This window comes from Octopus sinensis, linkage group LG22 (assembly GCF_006345805.1).
Source record: "Octopus sinensis linkage group LG22, ASM634580v1, whole genome shotgun sequence".
NCBI lineage: Eukaryota > Metazoa > Mollusca > Cephalopoda > Octopoda > Octopodidae > Octopus > Octopus sinensis.
In genome coordinates this window covers 9,856,934-9,881,198 of record NC_043018.1, presented here as the reverse complement: position 1 = coordinate 9,881,198, position 24,265 = coordinate 9,856,934, and the positions used below count along the sequence as shown (strand labels likewise).

The window sequence follows — 24,265 nt, the reverse complement described above, 5'->3', positions numbered from 1 at the left end:
GCCTTTCATCCTTTTGGGGTCAATAAAGTAAGTACCAGCTGAGTACTGGGGTCAATGTTATCAACTTACCCCCTCCCCCGAAATTACTGGCCTTGTGCCGAAATTTGAAATTAATAATTTGAATTGGTGATAAATACTATGGCACAGAGGTATTGAAGACAATTATTATTGTACTGTACAGACAGAAAATATGCCTTGAAGAATTCTATCTAACCCATGCAGGCATGGAAAAGTGGACGTTAAACTGGTGATGACGAATGCTACGATATAGAACTGTTGAGAGTGATTATTGGAGTGTCAAAATGTGGAAAATCTGCCTCAGCAGATTTCATCTGAGCCATGCAAACATGAAAAAGGGAGGAGATTAAACCAATGACATGATGACATGATGATGATGACGATGACAAAAATACTACTGAACAGGTGAGAGTGATTATTGAACTGTAACTGAATACAAAAGAGAAACGGAGAGAGGAATTATGGGAATATTTCATGTAAAGATAACCTGATTAAATGGACAAAAGCTGATGTTTTCCTAAAGTTTCAAATGATTCAAAATGAGATTTTCACACAAACTTGAATTGCTTTAGCAGAGGAGAGGAGAAGGACTTTCTTTTTAAATTGATTTTTTTTTTTTTTTTGGTATTATCTTTTATATATACAATTATCTTTTTTTTCATATACAATTCCAGTTTCTTTACATCTTTTTGTTATTTGGTTTAATTCTCCTGAACTGATTTTAGTTTTTCAAATCAGCTGAATTTATTGATTGGAAATTTGAAACTGGAGTGAGAGGAAAGAAGCTTAATCAAAATTCTGTGGTATATTGTGTTTCGAAAGGTAACTCAATTCTGTCTGGATGGTCACTATGTTCAGCTCGTAACTAAACTCACATGTATGAGTGTATATGTATACATATATATGTATATATATATATATATATATACATATATATACACGTATATATACATATACATATACACGTATATATACGTGTATATGTATATGTATATATATGTATATATACGTGTATATGTATATATATATATATATACATATACACATGTATATATATACACATGTATATATATACACATGTATATATATACATATACACATGTATATATATACACATGTATATATATATACATATACACATGTATATATATGTATATATATACACATGTATATATATACACATATATATACATGTATATATATAAATGTATATATATATACATATATATACATATACATATACACATGTATATATACATATATATACATATACACGTATATATATACACATGTATATATATACACATGTATATATATATATATATATATATATACACACATGTATATGTGTACACACATGTATATGTGTACACACACATATATATGTACACACATATGTATATGTACACACACACACATATATATATATATATGTGTACACATGTATATAACTTGAAAGGAAAGAACTTGCTGAAGGACACAATGAGCTGCCAGGAATTGAACTTGTGACCTTACAATCATGAGTCGAACAACCAAATCACCTAGCTACGTGCCTATACACACACACACACACACACATATATAAAATGTGTGCATTTATATATGAATATACATGTATGTATACTCATACACACGTACAAATAGAAAAATGTAGATATATGTATGTATAAATATGAGTATGATGTGTATATTTTTGCAATCTCAACTTGAATCAATTTCTCGTTTTCTATGGCCGTCTCAGTCTTTCTAATAATATTCAGGATTGCTTAAATCTATTTACTGTGATTTTTTCCCCCCCACATTAATTAATTCTGAAACTTAATTTCAATGATTGAATTGCAGATTCCTGAAGCATAAACATTATAAGAACACATGTACGACAACTGGTTAACAACAGATGTAGCTGAATTCGCTACCACAACAGACTGACTAACTACTCCCACTCCCAACAGATGTAGAATTAGATCCATCACAACAGATCTAAGACAAGGGCTACCACAATAGTTAGATGACAACTATAACTACAAAAGATGTGGGACATGTAGCTACATCAACAGATACAGGACATGTTGACTACTACCACAACAGATGTAGTACAACTTGCAGGTACCACCAACAGATGTAAACCATCTTGCTACTGCAGCAGCTGTAGGACACCCAACAGTCAAAATCCTCAAATGCTATTCTAAAACCAATAAATATTTATGGAACTTAAAATCCAGTCAACTATAAAATGAAGAATGGTTGAAGCTGCCTTACCCCAAATATTGTAGTTTTTTGACAGGTTTTTGAAACATTTTCCCACAAAACTATTTTTCACATTTTGACTTTATTCTTTTTTGTCAGATTTCCTGTGTTTATTAGGAATTAGAAAGTGATTATCACCTGAGGGCAGAGAACTAACAAAGGAGTCTTTGTGATAGCATGCCCTGCTAAAAATAGCAACCAAATTTTCTTCAAATCCCACAGAATCATCTTGAAAAAAAAAAAAAGACTGATTAACTAACGTGGTCCCAAGTGAAACTAGAATGACCATGACTAGAATTCCTTTAGAAGGGAATTCCAGTTATCGCTGACCTGAAATTATGAAGGAGATCTAAGTTAATTTTGGTAATTGTTTTTTTTTTAATAGTTAAACCCTATTGATACCAATCTGCTCGAGACTGCCCCTAGTTCTGATACAAACTAAATCCTTCCATCAAGATTCCATGTTAATAATGAAGAATTTAGTAAAACAACTCATTATTGAGCTGGTGTTTGGAACAAATTATCAAAATTCTTTGAAACAAAAGTAATGCATTAAAAAAGAACCGTGACAAGAGAAGGTTAAGGATATCCTGGATCCACAGGAATACGTTTGGAATTCTCAGATTTATGATAAACATTTAAAAGGAAAAGTCTAAAAGGAAAAAGCAATGAAAAAAGGAAAAAGAAAATTGGTAAATTGAAGTTGAAATACAAAAGAAATCTGTCGAGTGATTATTTGGATTTTAGGAATTGACAAAATGTGTCACCTTGAAATCATAAACACAAGAAAAATAATTATATGCATATATATATGTGTGTGTGTGTGTGAACATACAGATATATATGTGCATATAATATGCACTTAGATTATATATGTGTGTGTATATGTGTACACAAATGCATGCCTATATGCAAATGTATGCATATATATGCACACACAAACACATTTACATGCACGCATGTACACTCATACACAAATATAAAATTTCAATAATGAACTTGAACCCAGCTTCAGAAAGTAAAGAATTTTAAAATAACCAAAAGCGTTGTGCAAAATTTCCAATTTGCTAGAAGAATCTTGGAGAAGCTTAAAGCAAGCAAGAAATAAATATTTTTTTTTCCTTTTTTTGATTTGGAACTTTGGGAAAGAATGTCTTGTTTGCTGATTGAAGACAGTAACAAGACATTGATTTTCTCTCTTTTCCACCAAAACAAAGAAAAAGGCTAATATTTTTGTATTTGACAATAATTTTGTTTGGGTTTCATCCTACATTTCAGAATGCTGCTGCTGTTGCTGCTAGGGTTTTGGAAATAAGCAAATCTTTAAAAAAGCAAAGAAGAATTCTGTATTAATAAGCGGAATCCGGAGACCACTAATTGCCAGAGAGAAAAAGAAAAAAAAGGAAAACATTAGAGGACAGAGGTGAAGGAAGGAGAAGGAGGGGAAACTGTTTGGTGTCCAGGATAAGGTTGTTGAAAGGGGTTTTGCTGCAACAGAATAGAGAAGGGAAGGTAAAAAGGAAGTTTTTTAACAATTATAATAATGAGGAAAAAATTTTACTCTCTTCCCACACCCCAAAAAAAAAAAATATTGAAGAACCAATCAAATTTCAGGATCTTTTTACACCCGAGAAAAAGGAAGGTACCACACTAAAGGACCCTTTCCCATTAACTGCATGTGCTGCTTTGGTCATGTGATGCAGGTGGATGCTGATAGCCCCATACAGAAGTGCCGATCTCTCACAGAAGAGGGAGATCCTGAAGACATGGGACAAAGTGCTGAAGGATGACAAAAGACTGACATACCAGGCCCCTTGCTGTACTCAAGAAGACCCCCCCCCCACCTCCACAGCAGAAAGTGTTAAGACCATATCTCCTGATGAAGAGGATTGGCCTTCAAGAGCTCTGTGCCAGTGCCACATAAAGAGCACCCAGGCCACATAAAGAGCACCCAGGCCACACTGTAAAATGGCTGGCATTAGGAAGGGTGTCCAGCTGTAGAGACCAAGTCAAATCAGACTGGAACCTGCTGCTCTGGCCAAACAACTGTCCAACCCATGCCAGCATGGAAAATAGACATTAAAGGATAATTTAAATGACGATGATGACACCTGGCATACCTGACCCCCCCCCCCCTCCCCCTAAGTTAACCCTGATACAGCAAGGCTCCAGGTGTAGGTGTTTCAGTCATGGCAATCCAGTGGGGGGGGGGGGGTATATTTTTCGTTTTTATTTTGTTTTTCACTCAGTGTATCTACAGCTACATTATCAAATGCATCCTTCTTCTTTTTAAGATATAAGGGTGTGGTTTGAGAAATATTTGGCTGCAGTTTCTAGCAGTTTGACCACATGCAGGATCTCACAAGAGAGAGTTCTTTAAATTCTTTGGCAGTCATTTTAGTCAACTAACGAATTGAAATAATACAAACATGTAGCATTAGTTAACAGCTACAGCCATGTAGTGTTATATGCAAATATAACCATGTGGACTGTTAATTACAGAAATAAACATAGGTGAAGGAATGGCTGTGTAGTTAAGAAGCTTGCTTCCCAACTATGTGGTTCCAGGTTCAGTTCCACTGTGTGACACCTTAGGCAAAGTGTCTTCTACTCTAGCCTCGGGCTGACTAAAGCCTTGTGAATGGATTTGGTAGATGGAAACTGAAAGAAGCCTGTTGTGTGTGTGTTTATGTCCCCGTAACCTAGCGGACCGACAAAAAAGACCGATAGTACAAGTGACTGGTTTAAAAGATAAAATAAATACAGGAGTTGATACCGTTGACTAGTAATGCCCCAGCATGGCCGCGGTCTAATGACTGAAACAAGCAAAACACGAATGTAACCATGTAGCATATTCAACATGTAGAGGCGCCATGGACCCCGGTTGAGAACCACTACCCTAGAACATGATACGAGTGAGATCCAGCTGCTATTTCTAGTCAATCTAGTGACCATGTGGTGGCTCCATCTATGTGAAGGTGAAAAAGATACTTTAATATGATTGGTTCGTTAATTTATTCCTCAGAATATATAATTGTTAAATGAGTAATGGATGCAATCTACAGAGCAGAGTGAAACGGCAGGGAATATAGAATGCAAGACTGTTGCCCTCAGTGATTTTTTTTTAACTACCTGCATCGGATCCTCGCTTTTTATACATTGTCGGATCAGGAGTTTTAGACCGGAAAGCTGCTCTGGTCTGCGACACTCCGTCTGCCAGCACAAATTGCTCTCGGAGTTCTGTGTTGGTTCGGTTTTTCGCTGCAGGGGCAAACATTTGATTCCAATCAATATCCTTATAATCTTTATTTCACTTCAGTGAAACCACCCATGAGAAAAATACAGGCGGCATTTATGTATTTCGAGGAAATTTGTTAATGTTATATTATTTAGATTAAGCATAATAATTATTAATGAGACAAACGAAACAAAAAGAAAATGTTAACAAAAAAAATGCATCCGAAAATAACTTCTTTTTTTTTTTTTGTATTTTTCTTGAAGAATTTTTGGATGTTTTCCATTAGCGATCAATTATTAAAATGTTTCGTAATCAACAAATGTTAAAAGAAAATAAATTTTTTTAAAAACCTTAACATTAACATTTAAAATCATAAGCTGCTCATTGGTTTATTATCGTTATTATTATTATTATTATTATTATTATCGTTATTATTATATAACAAAAAAGAAAATAAAATCATTAGATTATTATTTCAGAATATCAATGTATCACATAAAACAACAACTCATACAAAATATAATATTCTTGTTGTATAAAATATATTTTATATTATATAAAATATATTTTATATTGTATATATTATATTTTATATCATATTAAACATACATACAGCCTTATGTCAACTCATAAAACCTGAATGTCAGGTGCTGAAATTGAAACGGTCAAACTATAAAAATCAAGGAAAAACACAAACAGAATTTCAAATGCAAAAGGAAAAAAAAAAAAAAAAAAAAGGATCCAGATTCTATAGCCAACACTACAAATAATGTGTGTATAGATGTCCAGGTTGTGTACAATGGGTTGGCAAAGTTCACAAATTTTCAACTCGACACATTTGCTATGCTCGCCCCATCAATACTTGTAACATTTGGGGCTAAATTTGAATGTCGGTTGACGGCCATTCATGGCTACAAAAACCTTACACAACATTCAACTAAACTATTTACACACATCCACCACTGAATAATGTATATTTGCAACTATGCACAACATAGATATACACAAACACACAACAGTACATAACATGAACATATGCAACTATACAACACACACACGCACATATATATATATATATATACACATATATATAGGCAACTAAGTACAACATAAGCATACATAACTATAAAGGACCTCCCCACCCACTCAATTCAGTCCATGGGAATGACCATGGGATTGAACCTAGAAAGTCCCTCTTCAAGGTACAAGTCCAAGCAAGGCAGTTTATGGAAGACCAGCTCCCCTTCTCCATGCCACCGATGTTATTCAAGCGGAAGGCAAAGGGGCCGATACGGATTGATACCAGTGACGTCACAACTCATTTCAGTAGCTGAGTGAACTGGAGCAATGTGAAATAAAGGGTCTTGCTCAAGAACACAACACACAGCCCGATTCAGGAATCAAACTCACTACCTCCAGATTGTAAACCCGATGCTCTAACTGCTAAGCCATGTGCTTTCACATACACTAACTATACACAGCATGCATATATATATATATATATATAGAACATTGTTTTTATGTAAATGGTATATAGACAAACATTTGGACATTGACTTAAAGGATCAGACAATAGCTCTTAGAGGAGTACCATACTAATTCTTATATGGAAACGATTTACAGAGACTTCTAAACCACTTTTCAAGTTTTCCCTTGTAAAAAATTAATATATTTCTAAACAATTACACATGTATGTGTATACACACAATGCATACATACATTTACTAGACATACAATTATAACCCACCAGCACCAGTGCTCCATGTGGATCTTTCTAGAATGTTCGGAAATACTTTTACAAAAACAAGGAACAGCTTCAATGGCATTTTCTTCCATGTTATTGACACGACCCTCCACTACTGCCATCCCAACTTAATCCCTAACCATTATTAACCCTCTTCAATCTTATATCCAATCTCTACACTCTAAATATCTCTCACTGCCTCATCTCCATATTTTCCTACATGTCCCCATGGATGAGATGCTACCCCCTCCCCACACACACCTCCACAGTAGGAAGCTTCTCTTATATCTAAGCCAACAACTTGGTATGGTCAGCTGCCAGCCCAAGCTTCACTGCTTGTCAGGCTCAGAAAAGCAAACGGTCAAAGAATTAGTTGCACTCTGACAGGCTCATGGGTCAAGCCTGTGACAGTGGAGACCTCTGGCGTCTTCAGCCCCGGGCCATATCCCTGCTCCCTGCTACTAGAGTGAAGATGGTTATCCCCAAGTGCAAAAGTGAGTCAGAGTGACCATTCAGCGCATCTCCCTCACCATCCTGAGAGGGTGAGGAGGGAGATGTCCTTAGAAGAAGAGCTCATTCCATTTTAACTACAATTCTAAACCCATTTCAAATTTTTTTTCTTTTTCATTAATTGTTTCTACTCGTTCCTCCTTGCTTCGCATCCCACCCCAAAACCATCTTGAATTAGATCCCCAAGTCTGGAGAAGCATTGTTGCCATTTTAATATTTATTCTTCTGTCCTATAATAATTTGGTTCGATGTGTGTGCTGGACATCATATCACGGCTTCTCATTGTCTTTTGCTATTTCATCTAACACCTTCAGATCATACCTCATCTCTTCTTAATCTTTCTTCACCATGGCTACACAATGCATAATACCCCTTATCCCCAACTGCAAGTAATCCCTTCACATTGCATGTCTACACCAACACAGCCCTTTTTCTTTCCAACAAGCACTGATCATGTCCACTGATCATCCAGCCAGTCACTCAGTTTCCTTTAGTAACAATGATAATGTGAGAGAGTCAAAAAGTGACCACTGTTGTTTAATGGTACGTTAGTTGTCTCATGTATATCCTCCGACCTCTATTTCTCTTGACAAAACTGTTCACTGAGAAATAATGAAAAAAAAATGAAAACACCCAACACTGGTATGATGGCATTGTTAGGGTTATCAAAAACTGCTGTAATTATTAATTTTGATGAAAAACCATTTTCTCAAAAATTAGTAAATCATGTTTTCATGCAGACAGATTTAGAAATTGGTAATCAATTAAAACATTCGATCAAAAATTGATAAACAATTTAACAACTGATTAAAGATTGATTACAATTTGCTAATCAATTGGTTAAGAATTTCATTAGCAATTGAGAAAGAATTGATTGAGAATTACAAATCAATTGATATATGATTGATTAATGATTTATTAACATCTGAGAAGGTTAAGAATGATTAATCAATCGATTCAAAATTGATTAAGAATGATTAAACGATTGATTCACAATTGATTAAGAATTATTAATCAGTTGATTCACAATTGTTAATGATTTATTAACTTAGAAACGATTAAGAATTCTCAATCGATGTGAAGTTTCATAAACTGAGAAAAAACTTAGAGAAACTTCATCTCAACAATTGATTTCTATGAACTCCTAATGAGCCAAGACCCTGGTTTTGGAGATGACAAGAAATATTCAACAATACCCAACATTTAAAACTGTCTTTCTAAATGGAAATATCTAAACTTCCATTTATATTTATTTAAACACACACAAACAACAATAAAAACAACACAAATTAATTTCATGCAAAAGAGTTAATGAATAATGAATTAGTACAGTTATTAACAGTCTAAAAACAAATCATTCCTGATGCAAAAGAATCGGTTACAAAATACCATGGAAATAGAGTGGAACCTACCTCGGCAAGGATCGTTGGTTTCCAAGAATTCATCAAGCGTAACCCAACCTCCACCAACTCTCACCATCACACAACTGTTAAGGAAGCGGACCAACTTCAATTTCAGATTCTCACCAAACTGAAACAGAAAAACGGAAAATATAACTTACCAGATTTAAACAAGAGGCGGTCAAGACAGGAAATGGTTTCCAGGTCTTTGGTCATTCCCTTCTAAATATAACTCCCGTCTGGTGGCATGTAAAAAGCACCCACTACACTCTCGGAGTAGTTGGTGTTAGGAAGGGCATCCGGATGTAGAAATACTACCAGATCAGATTTGAACCTGATGCAGCGGCTGGCTTTCCAGACTTCAGTCAAACTTTCCAACCTATGCCAGCTTGGAAAAATGGACGTTAAACAATGATGATGATGTACTTTCAAATGCTGCCAAGGTTCACTTTGACCACAGAAATATGATGAAATAGCAATGAGATAAGTACCAGTTGAACACTGGGGTCGATGTAATCGACTAACCGCCCCCTCTTGCTATGTCAGTGGCCTGGTGCCAAAATTTGCAAGCCATCTTACATTCTGTACTAAAGGCAGTGAGCTGGCAGAATGGTCAGCACATCGGGGAAATGCTGAGAAGCATTTCATTTGTCTTTACATTCTGAGTTCAAATTCCTCCGAGGTCAACTTTGCCTTTCATTATTTCAGGGTTGATAAAATAAGTACCAGTGGTGTACTGAGGTTGATGTAATCAACTTACCTCCTCTACTAAAACTGCTGGCTTTGTGCCAGAATTTGAAACCAATGTTACAGTTTGTACTTATCTTCTGGTTGGAGCACCATGTCAGTTACAATGACGAGGATCCCAGCTGATATGATCTACGGAACAGCCTGCTCGTGAAATTAACGGTGCAAGTTGCTGAGCACTCCACAGACACATGTACCCTTAACGTAGTTCTCAGGGAGATTCAATGTAACAAGGATGGCCCTTTGAAATACAGGTACAACTCATTTTTGCCAGCTGAGTGGACTGGACCAATGTGAAATAAAATGTCTTGCTCAAGGGGACAATACGTCACTGGGAATTGAACTCCTGACCTTACAATTGTGAGCCGAATGCTCTAACCATTAAGCCACGTGTCTTCACACACATAAGTTCATTTATTTATTACATGGTTGTGTGGTAAGAAGTTTGTTTCCCAACAACATGGTTCCGGGTTCAGTGCCACTGTGTGGCAGCTTTGGGCAAGTGTTTTTAACTTAAAGCCCCAGGCTGAACAGAGCCTTGTAAGTGGATTTGGTAGATGGAAACTGAACGAAGCTTGTCATGTGTGTAACTGTCTCCTTGCCTTGACATCACATGATAATTGTGAGTGCCACTGTCATACAAGCAGTGTCCTTTCTTTCCAATATTCTCAGAAAACATGTCTGGTCATGGGGAAATATTACCTTACTTGGAAACAGGTGAGGACTGGCAACTGGAAGGGCATCCAGCCATAGAAAATGTGTCTTGAAAAGTTCCATGCAAGCATAGAAAAGTGGGCCTTTAAACAATGATAATGATTACCACAAGGTATTCTATAAAGGAAAGAGAAAAAAAAGGTCTTTTGGCTAACTTACTCTGTATTGTCCATCTTGAATTCTTTCTGCTTTGAACTGATGTCGGCATTGGCACTGAGAGATCTGACGTTCTACTTCATCATGAATCATCTCAGAATCTGTAGCTTGGCGTTTACCTGTCTTCAGACGAGCTTGTTTCTGTGGAAGAAAGCAAAATTCACAAGCATTAATTAGTAACCAGGTGTTCATGAGCTTTTCATAGTGGAAGTAATGCAAAATCAATTATTTACAAAAATCCAAAAGTATTTGTGTATAATACTGTGATGCAGCACGGATTTTTGTCAGTGAACAGGTCGCCGTCTTAAAGCGACGAAAATATTTTGACAAATTAAACTTAAATGTTGAAGTGAATGGAACGGCTTTTGTGTATTTCTTAAATGGCTTATAAACACCTTCCACGCTGCAATTGTTTTCGTTTCAGCACACGATCTCAGATCAAATCACTTACTATGCGAGTACATCTCTATAATACTGTATATCTCGTTAACAATTCTCTTCTAATTACCAGTTTAGCAAGTCCAGTGAAGAATATTGCTGAGGCGTTCCAATAAAACTGGAACATGTCTGGAGTTGTTTCCGATGCTTTTTGAAACGCTCCATTGGATGTGTAATGTTGATGTGCCTCATCGATGGAGCACAACTGATGCTGAGAGAGGAAAGATTTTCCCCCACCACCCTCAGCAATATGTCAAATTTGAAGCCCACAATGTAGTTCCTCTTCTCCAAAGATCTGAAACCTGTATTTATCTAAGAAATTGTCATCATCATCATCATCAAGGTGGTGAGCTGGCAGAATCGCTTGCACGTTTCGTGGTATTTTACCTGTCACTACATTCTGACAAGGTCAACTTTGCCTTTCATCCTTTCAGGGTCAACTGAAATAAATACCAGTTACACACTGGGGTCAATGTAATCAACTATCCCCCTCCCCCAAATTCCCAGCCTTCTGCCTATAGTAGAAAGGATTATTGTTTATTATTATTATTACCTCTGCCATAGCGAAGGTGGAGGCATTGTTTTCAGTCATATTTGTTTGTTTGTCCGTGGACAAGATATCTCAAGAACTGCTGGATGGATTTAAATGAAACTTTCAGGGATGTTTGGCCTTTTGACTGGCACAAACTGATTAGATTTGGGGATCAATCTGGTACTGGACAAGGATTCTGGATTACTTTTTTCCTGTCCTTTTACTTAATTTTTGAGAGCAGTCGGGTTCATTTTTAGTATTCTCATTTGTGTGAGCAGTTGAGTTTATTTCAGATATTCTCGTTTTAAAAATCATCTCTGGCTAATCGTTGAGAGGACATTAGTGCTGCCTTGAAGGGGTTTGCACTCTCTGAATGCCCTTATTATTATTATTATTATGGTGGCAATCTGGCAAAATTGTTCGTGTGTTGAACAAAACACTTTAGCAGCATTTCTTTACATTCTGATTTCAAATCTCACTGAAGGTCAACATTGCCTTTCATTTTTCAGGGTCAATACCAGTTGAGCACTGGGGTTGGTGTGTAACTGACTGGCCTCCACCCCTAAGTTTCAGGCCTTTTGTCTATAGCAGAAAGAATTGTTGTTGTTGCTGCTGTGGTTATTAAAGCAGTGAGCTGGCAGATTTGTTAGCATGCCAGACAAAATGCTTAGGGGTATTTCGTCTATCTTTACATTCTGAGTTGAAATTCTGCTGAGGTCGACTTAGCCTTTCATCCTTTCAGTACCAGTGAAACACTGGGGTTGATGTAATTGACTTACCCTTCACCCCAAAATTTCAAGCCTTGTGCCTTTAGTAGAAAGGATTATTATTATTATTATTGGCATTTTGTCTGTCATTACATTCTGAGGTAACAATGCAGGTGTTAGTTTAGGAAGATATAATCTTTAAATCCAGGTGTGAGAAGGAAAACACAAGAAAAAGGGAAAAAGCAAAATGTGTTTCTTACATGTCTGTCTGGTTTCAAGGCAGCAATAAAGTTTCTGTAGACAATTTTTCCAGTGTGGTTTGGGTCGAAAATATCGAATACAGCATTAAGTTCTGTTTTGTTGGTTGGGAATTCTGCAAAAAAGACGAAACAAAAAGAAAGCTTTTAAAAAAATCATCACATCAGATCAGTTGAATTCTTCTGGAGTTGATTTTAGATAATCTTTTACTTGTTTCAGTCATGTTGACAGTGGCCATGCTGGAGCACCGCCTTTAGCCGAGCAAATCGACCCCAGAACTTATTCTGTGTAAGCCTAGTACTTATTCAATCGGTTACAGGGACATAAACACACTAGCAACGGTTGTCAGAGCCAGTCTACATATTTCTACAATTGCATCCAGAAATAGGAAAACATACCTGGCTACAGAGTTTTACCAACTGAAGAATATTAAGTTATTCTTTGAAGGTTTTATGGAGTCTTTCTTTACTCTTGCAGTTAATTCTTTAAAAATCGTACTGGTAGGATGTTAAAAGCTGTTTTAGGATAAATAGCTCTGAAGTACAACATTGTCTTCAGAATGGTATATTAAAGAATTACATGCAGTTTGGACTCTGTTGTGATAAATTTGGAACTTTCCAAAAAATTTTTTTTTTTTGCTTTCTTAAATTAAAGAAGCAAATCTTTTTTTAAAAACCGATGCCACCAAAATGTCACTGTTTTGAGACTATCTGAAATTATTTTGAAAATAATGCATTACTTACTGGTTTGGATCATTCCTTCTACAAATTCTTTACGAGTTAAAGCTCCATCGCAGTCTTTGTCCTGCCGCCTGAAGAAGTCTGTGATGCGAAGTTTCTTTTCTTGAATCCAGCTCAGATATCGTTGACGCCAAAGGTCAAAATCAAAGTTCTTAAAACTTTCAAGCTAAACAAAAAAACACAGAGAAGATAAACAAAGTTTCTAACACTTTACATCCAGGTTCAATAAATGCAATAATCAATAAAGAATTGAAAAAAAATATTGATCAGGTAAAACTTTCTAAAACAACAATGAGAGTATGGTTGCCCAACATCATCATCATCAACATTTGACATCCATGGCATATAAACCATCCGCCGCCTCGTGCATCGGTAACAACAGGCGCAGGAGTGACTGTTTAGTTGTAATCCCACAGAGGCCAACAAAAAGTATCAGTCATATACTGGGGTTGACAGTATCAGTTGACCCCTTTTCTTAAAACTGCTGGTCTTGTACTTAAATTTATTTCTTTACTTCCCCCAAAGGAGACAAACAAGGACAGACAAACGGATTAAGTTGATTATATCAACCCCAGGATGTAACTGGTACTTAATTTATCGACCGTTGACCTCGGCGGAATTTGAACTCAGAACATAGTGGCAGACAAACTACCATTAAGCATCTCCCCTGGTGTGCTAATGATTCTGCCAGCTCACTACCTTAATAATAATAATAATCCTTTCTGCTATAGGCACAAGGCCTGAAATTTGGGGGAGGGAACTAGGCAATTACATCTACCTCAGTACTCAATTGGTACTTAATTTATCAACCCTGTACCTAAATTAGAAAGCACCAACACCATCATCATCAATGTTCAAAACTTCCCTTAGACGTGGAAACTAGTAAAAAGTGTTAAAAAAGGTAAGGGATGTAACTCTAGGACATTTATTAAGAAAATAATTCTGAGCGAAACGGAGAGAAGGGTGACTCCATCGAACGGAAACTGGGCATTGATCGATGTTTCAGAGGGGGAAGATAATGAGATGTTTGATGGAGATTTAGTTACTACTACATGTAGAGATGGGAGTGAGGGGGTGTCCGAGTGATGACGTAGAAACCTCTTCAACTCCAGAAACAAGGGAAGATAATTAGTAACAAACAACCAAGGGACATAATTACATAAGAGTTTAACTTGTGAAATAATTAACCAGCATAAGACGGCGGGATCCTCCACCCTCTCCCACATTTAAATTAAAAACTGCCCTTCAATGAAGTCCCATCCCTAAAAAATTGATGGGGGTGAGAGACAGAATAGCTTAAGTCTTTAGACTAAAAGAGTAATCTAATAGAAGTTCATCATCATCACCATCGTTTAACATCCATCTTTCATGCATGCAGAGGTAGGACGGATCACAGGAGCTAGCCGGGTAGAAAAACTACCCTAGGCTACTGTGTCTGTTTTGGCAGGGTTTTTACAGTTGGATGTCTTTCCTAACACCAACCACTGTGCAGAGTGGACTCAGTGCGTTTTACATGACACTAGCACAGGAAAGGTCAGTTTTGTCATCATTTTTTTACAGCTTCCAAATGCCAACCCCTTCACGGTGTGGACTGGATGCTTTCTATGTGGCACCAGCACCTAACCCTACATTTACCTAGGTATATCCTTTGCTATCACTGTTCCTTCAGAGTGAAGTGTTTACCAATATTTGTTCTGCAACAAATTACAGAAACTCCCCTTGCCACTATAGTCATGAAAATTAAATCAATGGATTAACGATGGGCTCGTTATTAAACATGATACTGTTTGTACATCAACTGCAATATGAAATAAATGAATAAACTCACCTCCATCAAAGTTTCCAACGCATCCTGTAATTTCTTCTTGCGGTCTACAGACATACGCCACACCGTTCTCCATTTATTCTGCAGAGCAATAACTCGTGGATTGTGGCCATCGATTTCATTTAATCTCCAATTACTAGAAAAAATAGAAGAGATCCGATCAGTAATTCACTACAGAATAGACAAATCACAGAAAAAGTTGAATTATTTCCTGATATTACCCATGATGGCAAAAGTATAATTCCAAAGTTCCCCCATTATATGACAGGTAATACGGTTGCATGTGTGTGTGTGTGTGTGTAAAAGATATGGCTTTCTCAAGTATTTTATAAATACAGAACATTTGAAGAGATTTACTCGAGTCTCAGAATGGTAAAAAAACAAAAAAAAATCAATAATTCCATTTACCTTCCATAATGCCGTCCTTGAGATAATTTTGATTCACTTGTCACTATTTTGGTCAGTCGATCAGCATCGGCATTTTTACTTGTGATTTCTTCATGAAGATCCTGCAATAAAAGCAACAGAAACCACTTTTGAGGCCACTGGGTCTTTTAAACAAAGTAAAAACTTTTAAACAAAGTGAAACAGTTAAATAAATATTTAGTGAATATTTACAGGAAAGGGTTTTATTTTGCGAGTTACTTGGTAACTTGATAGGATTCAGTGCCACATGAAGAGCATCCAGTACATTGTAAGATGGTTGACATTAAGAAGGGCATCCAACTGTAGAAACCCCGTCAAAGCAGACACTGGAGCTTGGTGCAGTCCTCGGTTGAACCATCCAACCCATGCAAGCAGGGAAAGCAGGCATTAAATAATGATAGTTCTTTAAGTAAATATTTGCTAAATTTCTAAGTTGTGATCGTCATCATTGAGAATGACAGCTGACTTTTGTGGGGACCTTGAAGAGAAGAAGAGTTCTGCACTGTCAACCTCACTCAGTCATCGGTGACCTGTTTCCATTCAATGACACGACCTGGTAAAAAAAACTGGGGACAGAGACGGGTGCAGTGGGTAACCAAGACATCTTATTTACCTTGCCTTACTCTCTGTACTCCACAATGCATTGCTGAAGTTGCCCTTCCCCCCTGCTGAACCATAAAGGATTCTTCCACATAGTTCAGCAGATCCAGTCTTCACACACCCAGGTAGGTAAACCCTAATGTGCTATTTAAACAATATCTGAGACCCTGACAGATACAACTACTCCAGGTCAGAGTAGTTGCACCTGTCAGGTGTAGGGAACAACTGCAGCTTAGAGGTGGTTCCACATGCTTCAAAACTCTGGAACTCTCCAAACTTGGTCCCTCATTACTGGGGCATTTGGTTAATAAAACCCCTACCACAACTTACCTGGTGCTCTTTTAATAGGGTCTCTACAACTTGAATGTCCTCTGGAATCGGGTCTTTCTCTTTCGTTGCCAGTAACACTTGGCAATCGGTCAACCAGGCCAGTAATTCTTCTAATAAAGCAGCGTTTCCCTGAATACTCTTCAATGCATCCTGCAGTCGTTGGGCTCTGGAATGGGATCGCTGTATCAACTGCAATTAAATGATTACAAGAAATGAGATTAATTAAGAGAAATTTATTTCAAAATTAATATGAATTACTATTTATCTTTTTACTTTTACTTGTTTCGGTCATTAAACTATGGCCATGTTGGGGCACCACCTTGAACCAATTTATTTTAGTTGAATGAATCGACCCCAGCCCTTATTTTCTGTTAAGCCTGGTACTCATTTTATTGGTCACTTTTTGCCATAAAAACACCAACATCAGTTGTCAAGCAATGTTGGGGAACAAACCGACACAGACACACGAAGGGCTTCTTTCAGTTTCCATCTATCAAATCCACTTACAAGTCTTTGGTCAGCCCAAATCTATAGTAGAAGACACTTACCATACAGTGGGACTGAACCTGGAACCATGTGGTTAAGGAGCAAGCTTCTTACCATACAGCCACACCTGCACCTATGAGTCACACCTAAGTATTTTCTTTTTCTTTAATTAAATGCATGTTTAATTAAGCATTGATTAAGCTGCAAGATTATGAAAGGGAAACAGTATTATAGTCCTTGAAATAATCTGGCTTAAAACTAAAGAATGCAGTTGTCTTTTGTTTTTCTAATTTACCAAAGTGTCTGTGCTAACTACATCTAAATATGAAGAATATAATAACCAGCAGACAAACCGATTACTTTCATTTGCATTCCCCCATAACTTACCAATTTCATAAACCCAGACAATATACCATATCTAATGGCATAAAAGATGCACAGGTATATTAAGCACCCCCCCTTAGTTTCAGCAGAGTATAATCATGAACGAAAGCTTTTAGTACATTAAAGCATGTAATATGTAAAGCAATAGTGAAGGCGCATGGCTCAGTGGTTAGATCGTGAGGTTGTGAGATAAAATCCTGGACTGGGCTGCGTGTTGTGTTCTTGAGCAAGACACATAATTTCACGTTGCTCCAGTCGAAAGGAGTTGTGACGTCACAGGTGCCAAGCTGTATCGGACCCTTTGCCTTTCCCTTGGATAACACTGGTGGCATGGAGAGGGGAGGCCGGTATGCATGGGCGACTGCTGGTCTTCCATAAACAACCTTGCCTGGGAGGGTAACTTTCTAGGTGCAATCCCATGGTCAGTCATGACTGAAGGGGGTCTAAGATTTAAAGCGATCTAGCAACATATTACAAAAGTATGCATAGCAGAAAACTTAACTAATGAGACTAGTGAGAGAACCTCCTGTGGAAGGTGACGTAACGAGTTTTCAGCTTTTGCTGAATGGCCAGCACAAAGGATTTGTTTATAGGGATCAAATGTTTTGTGTTAAACATAAGCTAACTCTCTCTCTCTCTCTCTCTCTTTCTCCATCGGATCAATGTTGTTTGAACAGGTGCAAGGTGTGTCATGTGTCAGGTGTCAACGTGATCACAGAACAGTGTGAGATGAAGTGCTGAGCTCAAGAACGCAACACACGATCCGGTCTAGGAATTGAAACCATGATCTCGTAATCATGAGTGCAGCACCCCAACCACTAGGCCATGCATCCTCATAATAATAATAATGTTTAAGTAAATAGTAATATTATGAAGCAGGCTAAGGTAGCAAGCTGGCAGAACCGTTCGTATGCCAGGCAAAATGGTTAGCGGCATTTCATCTGTCTCCACGTTCTGAGCTCAAATTAATCCAAAGTTGCCTTTGCTTTTTTGGAGTCAATGAAATCAGAATCAGTTGCAGAAACTGTAGCAGGGTGCTTTGACATAGAATCGTCTGAAGAACAACACTACCCTGGCCCCTGGCCCCTGGTACAAGAGGCTGCAAGGCATTAACTTACTCTGGGCATAAAAACAACTGAACATGCACAAGTATTATTCTTTTATTTGTTTCAGTCAACTGACTGCGGCCATGCTGGAGCGCTGCCACTGGACGAACAAATCGGCCCCAGGACTTATTCCATCAGTCTCTTCTGCCAAACTGCTAAGTTGCAGGGACGTAAACACACCAGCATCAGTTGTCACATATATGTATATACAACAAGCTTCTTTCAGTTTCCGTCTACCAAATCCACTCACAAGGCTTTGGTCTGCCCGATACTATAGTAAAAGACACTTGCCCAAGGTGCCACGCAGTGGGATTGAACCCGGAACCATGTGGTTAGAAAGCAAGCTTCTTACCACACAGCCATGCTGCGCCAGTTACATAATAAAATGTAAAGATTTTGGTTACCCCACAACCAGTCACAGAATACCTAGCTGTTATCCTCAATACTAATGCTGTACTATATTTTCATAGAATGTACTATATTTTCATAGAAGGTGGCAAGCTGGCAGAAACGTTAGCACACCGTGCGAAATGCTTAGCGGTATTTCGTCTGCCGCTACGTTCTGAGTTCAAGTTCTGCCACGGTCAACTTTGCCTTTTATCCTTTCGGGGTCGATTAAATAAGTACCAGTTACACACTGGAGTTGATATAATCGACTTAATCCCTTTGTCTGTCCTTGTTTGTCCCCTCTGTGTTTAGCCTCTTGTGGGTAGTAAAGAAATATATATTTTCATAGAATGGTTTCATTATGGAATAATAACAGGTAGTGGTCGTAGTACTTACTTGATCCCACCGTGTTTGAGTGATTGTAAGGTAATATTTGACAAATCTCACAGCATTTGGGTGACAGTGTTTTAAAATTCTTTCAGCGAGGACCTTGATTTTGTCAACTGTGTCTTGGTGATTACGAAGACGTTCTTGGAATTTCTGAAAAATTGATTTACACAAGCAATAGAATATATACACACACACATTTTCACAGACATGTATGTATAACTTTCTCCCTTCCTGCCACTGATCTTTGAGGCCCTGGGAAATAATGAAGTTAATGAAATGACTCGTTATGAAGCTAGTGTTTGTAAAATATTTACATGAAATCTTGATGGAAGATTTTTATTTAGATAATTTTAAAATAGGGATTTTGTATCTTAGAACCAGAGGTGGCCTCAGGTGAGTCTGTATAAAAAAGGATGATATAATTTATCATTCTAAAGTATTAAATTTTAATTAGTATAATTAACCCTTTAGCATTAAGAATTTTCTTTCAAATGTAGTGTTTATTTATTCATATTGCTTTGAATTCATCCTGACCTCTCTTGTAGCTTTGAGATTTCAATGATGTGATTGTTTATTTTTAGAAGGACATTGAGTGATAGGTGTGAGAGGCTGAATCCGGCTGGTTTAAATGTTGAACAGGTAGAATATTTGGGGTGGATATGGCTGGTTTAACCCCTGAGAATTCAGATTCCTATCAAATGTTATTGCTTCATTATTCACATTGTTATCAATTAATCCTGCAATATCTCATAGCTTTGAGATTTTACTGATGAGATTGTATGTTTTTTATACTGACATTGTAGGGTAAGCATCAGAGGCTGAATCAGGTCAGTTTGAACATTAAACAGGGAGACTATTTTGGTTGGATATGGCTGGTTTAGATACTAATTGGTTAAAATATATAAATTGCTCTGAAGCTGTTGCATTGCACAGAGGTGAGGAGACAGGACCTGGTTAAATGACAACGTTTGTGGAGAAGGAGAACTGCCTGCCAATCCAGGCATGGCAAAACGTTGAAATTTGCATATGTGCGTGCATGTATGTGTATGGATATATTTAACCCTTCGACTTTCATATTACTCTGTCAAATGTAAAGCTTATTTAAACACACTCATCATCATCATCATCGTTTAATGTCTGCTTTCCATGCTAGCATGGGTTGGACGATTTGACTGAGGGCTGGTGAACCAGATGGCTGCACCAGGCTCCAATCTTGATCTGCCGGAGTTTCTACAGCTGGATGCCCTTCCTAACACGAATTAATCATGCGTTGTCTCACAGCTTTGAAATCTTGATGAGGTAACTTAATTTTTAGAATGACATTGTAGGGTAAGTGCGAGAGGCCAGATATGGCTAGTTTGAGCATAAAATGGGTCAAATATTGTGGCTGGTTTAAATGCTAAAAGGTTCGATTGCAATTTTAGAGAGGAAAAAACAAGAAGTGAAAGAGAGGGAGATATAAAAATTACAAAAGGAAAAAATAGAAATGAGGAAATAAACTTACTTCGTGTCGTTCGATCAAATGAATTATGGAAAGTTCATCATCAGGTAGGGGTCGGAATTTTAACTCAGATTCTACAGTTGGAAGAAATTCTCTCATCACTTGGACAACATCTTGGAATTCATCAGCCTGAAAGAGAAGTAAATTATCATTTAATATCCTTGTTCTATGTTGGCGTTTTAATAATAATAATAATAAACATTGTGTACAGTGCTCAGGTGCACTACAACTCATCGAAAGTGTATGTATAATTAGGTGTAGTTTCGACGGATTTCGGAAAGCATGAGGGCCTTAAAGGATGCAGTGTCATGGCAGTCAACAACTGACGCAGGCAGTGGATTCGATGGGCCCAAGATTAGCATCATGTTCCAGTCTGCTTTGGCAGGGTTTCCACAGTTGGATGTCCTTACTGCTGACCACTTTACATGTACTGGAGTGCATTGTCTCATCACTGGCAATAGCGAGGGCCACCATGCAGTTGGCAAGACTACAAACTTTAAAAGGGGGCAACTTTATGCTAGGAGATGAAGGGCAAAAGATGGGTAAAGATTATTAAACTGTAAATTATTGTTAGCGATTAAATTGTGGAAAAGTCATTTTAGCAATTTAAAAAAAAGCAAGAAATATACAAAAGTTTGTTTGCTTTTAGTTTATCTGATGAGATGCGAAAGTCTTTGTAGCAGAAACTTCAACCTTCACTGTTGACACAATTCAACTGCATCTCTGTCAAGCTATGCTAAAGATCATGATGTGGGTTGACAAAATGTTTGGCACCTCATGAAGGAAATTAAGAATGAATTTAACAGTGTTTGTGTGGTTTTTTCAATCATTAAAATGTTCCTTCTCTGATAATAATTCTTTCTGCTTCAACACCCAATTTCAAATCAAGAGTCACTTGTCAAATAAGCACAACTCCAGAATATAAATTAGATTTTTCCAATAAAGACGAAAAAAAATTATTTGTTCTCTTAATAAATTTTGACATTTTTATGAATACAAGTCTACTGCAAACATTTACATATTTTTGCATAAATTAGAGTAGATAATTTGATGTGAAATAGTTTATAACCAATCTTAAGGCTTCTTGTTGTTGTAGGAGGGGGAGGAGATGCTTCCATTGTTTTGCTAATTGAATAAAAACAATAGCAATTAAGTATTTCTTGACTTGCCTGAAAACATACTAACGAGTAAGGTTTAGAAGAAATTTAGTACAGTAATTAATTTTGTCATTATTAATTTGGTGTTTGGGAGATAGCAAAATATTCAGAGAATTTTAATGGCCAGCTTTTTTAGTCCCAAAACCAATTTCAGTTACCAAACAGTTTCCTGTTGAAGAACCTTTTTAAGACTAAAAAACAGGTAAATTAATAATCATTTGAACATCTGAGACCCATAAACTGAATGTAGTAATTTCAGGCCTCCAGTAATAAAGCGATCAAGGCAGCAAACTGGCAGAAACGTTAGAACGCCTGGCAAAACGCTTAGCAGCATTTCATTTGTCTTTATGTTCTGAGTTCAAATTCCACTGAGGTTGACTTTGCCTTTCATCCTTTCGGATGTCAATAAATTAAGCACCAGTTGTGCGCTGGGGTCTATCCAATCGATTGGACCCCCTCCTCCAAAATTTCGGGCCTTGTGCCTTGAGTAGAAAAGAACAAAGAGATGAAGATATGCTTATTCATTCAGCCATGTCCAGTGATTATGGATTCACTTGGTTCTTCACCATGAAACCATTTAGATGCAGAAACTGGTTGTTAGGAGATTAAATTCATATGAATAATAATAAACCCCCTCTATTGCCTGATAAATGAGTGCCTATGTTTTCTTTCTGACTTATGGAAACTTATTGAGGAGCAACTTTATACACATTTGTGTGCGTGTGTGTGTAGATAGATATATACATATATCATCATCATTTAACATTCATCTACCATGGGTTGAACAGTTTGACAGGAGCTGGAGAGCTATATATATGTGTGTGTGTGTGTGTGTATATATATATATATATATATATATATATATATATATATATATATTTATATATGCAATAATAGACTCTTCCATCATTAGACGACGTATGAGGGTTTGACAATTCCTTACCAAACAACCACACAGATGATTTGTTTATAATGATCAAACATCTGTGTAGAGATAAGCTCACTCCCTCCATCAGATCGACATTACCTGCACAGGTGCAACGGGTACCACATCAGAATGAGCACAGAGGAATGTGAAATGAAGTTCTTTGCTCAAGAAACCAAAACAATGCCCAGTCGGGGAATTGAACCCACGATCTCACAATTGTGAGCACAACACCCTAATTACTAGGCCATGCCCCATGTATGTATGTATTGTGGTGTTTGTCTTTACAATATTTACATGTTACCTCCAGCAGAGAAATGATTAGCAAGAAATCCATTGGTATCGTACCTAGTCAACTACTGGATACTCATGGAAAATGCAAGGGTGACAAATATTTAGTTTTGAAGATGATTACTTGCAAAATTAGATTTTAATTGAGTAAAATAAATGTTTGTAAGCCATTTAAGAAACACACAAAAGCCGTTCGATTCACTTCAACATTTAAGTTTAATTTGTCAAAATATTTTCGTCACTAAAATCCGCGACCTGTTCACTGATAAAAATCCATGCTGCATCACGAAGCTTTGTCAGGGAACAGGTCGTGGTCTCAAAGCGACGAAAATATTTTGACAAATTAAACTTAAATGTTGAAGTGAATCGAACGGCTTTTGTGTGTTTCTTAAATGGCTTACAAACACCTTCCACGCTGCAATTGTTTTCGTTTCAGCACACGATCTCAGATCAAATCACTTGCTATGCAAGTACATCTCCGTAAAAATAAATGTTCTTATGTAATAAATAAGAAACTATGCTTACAGTTATAACTGTATACAAGTTATATATAGACAGTTAAGCTTATAACAAATATTTCCAGTTGTGTATTTAGCTAATTAAATGACCTGTCAGTGTTTCAATAACAAACAACCAAACTACAAAAACAGCTAAAAGTCTTTACTGTGATTGTCAGGAAAACAGACAATCACAGAAATGGAATTATAGTGTTTATCAAATTAAGAAATGATATTTACCAAAGTTAATGCCTCCTTTAAACGAGCCTCTCGACTTTCACTCAATAAATTAATCCGTTTCCATAGAAATACCAGATCCTCAATGTGTTGTTCAGGGATGCTTCCAGCAGACTTCAAGGCTTCCAAAGTTTGTTCCCGAGCTTCCAGTTCTTGTTGCACTGACTGAAAATGGATATTTCATTACTACAGAAATATGGGTTTTTAAAAAAAATTTTTAAATAATTGTTAACTACATCAAGTTGTTCGAAAGAAAGCAGGGAGCAAGTTGAGC

At 37.0% G+C, this 24,265-nt stretch overlaps 1 protein-coding gene across 7 annotated transcripts in view; it reads right to left on the bottom strand.

The window, feature by feature from the left end:
- Nucleotides 1–24,265, bottom strand: part of LOC115223170 (microtubule-actin cross-linking factor 1) — a 342,500-nt gene that overhangs the window by 5,015 nt on the left and 313,220 nt on the right. For 5 of the 7 annotated variants that reach the window (XM_036512278.1, XM_036512281.1, XM_036512280.1 and 2 more), the window contains 11 exons: nt 23,995–24,156; nt 20,888–21,013; nt 19,390–19,533; nt 16,631–16,819; nt 15,683–15,783; nt 15,278–15,410; nt 13,453–13,615; nt 12,712–12,824; nt 10,778–10,915; nt 9,170–9,287; nt 5,398–5,526 (listed from right to left, as the gene is read on the bottom strand). In XM_036512278.1, the coding sequence (XP_036368171.1) occupies nt 5,398–5,526; nt 9,170–9,287; nt 10,778–10,915; nt 12,712–12,824; nt 13,453–13,615; nt 15,278–15,410; nt 15,683–15,783; nt 16,631–16,819; nt 19,390–19,533; nt 20,888–21,013; nt 23,995–24,156 (1,516 nt within the window). The remainder of the gene's footprint in view (nt 1–5,397; nt 5,527–9,169; nt 9,288–10,777; nt 10,916–12,711; nt 12,825–13,452; nt 13,616–15,277; nt 15,411–15,682; nt 15,784–16,630; nt 16,820–19,389; nt 19,534–20,887; nt 21,014–23,994; nt 24,157–24,265) is intronic. The other 2 variants (XM_036512282.1, XM_036512283.1) reach the window with 1 other exon arrangement.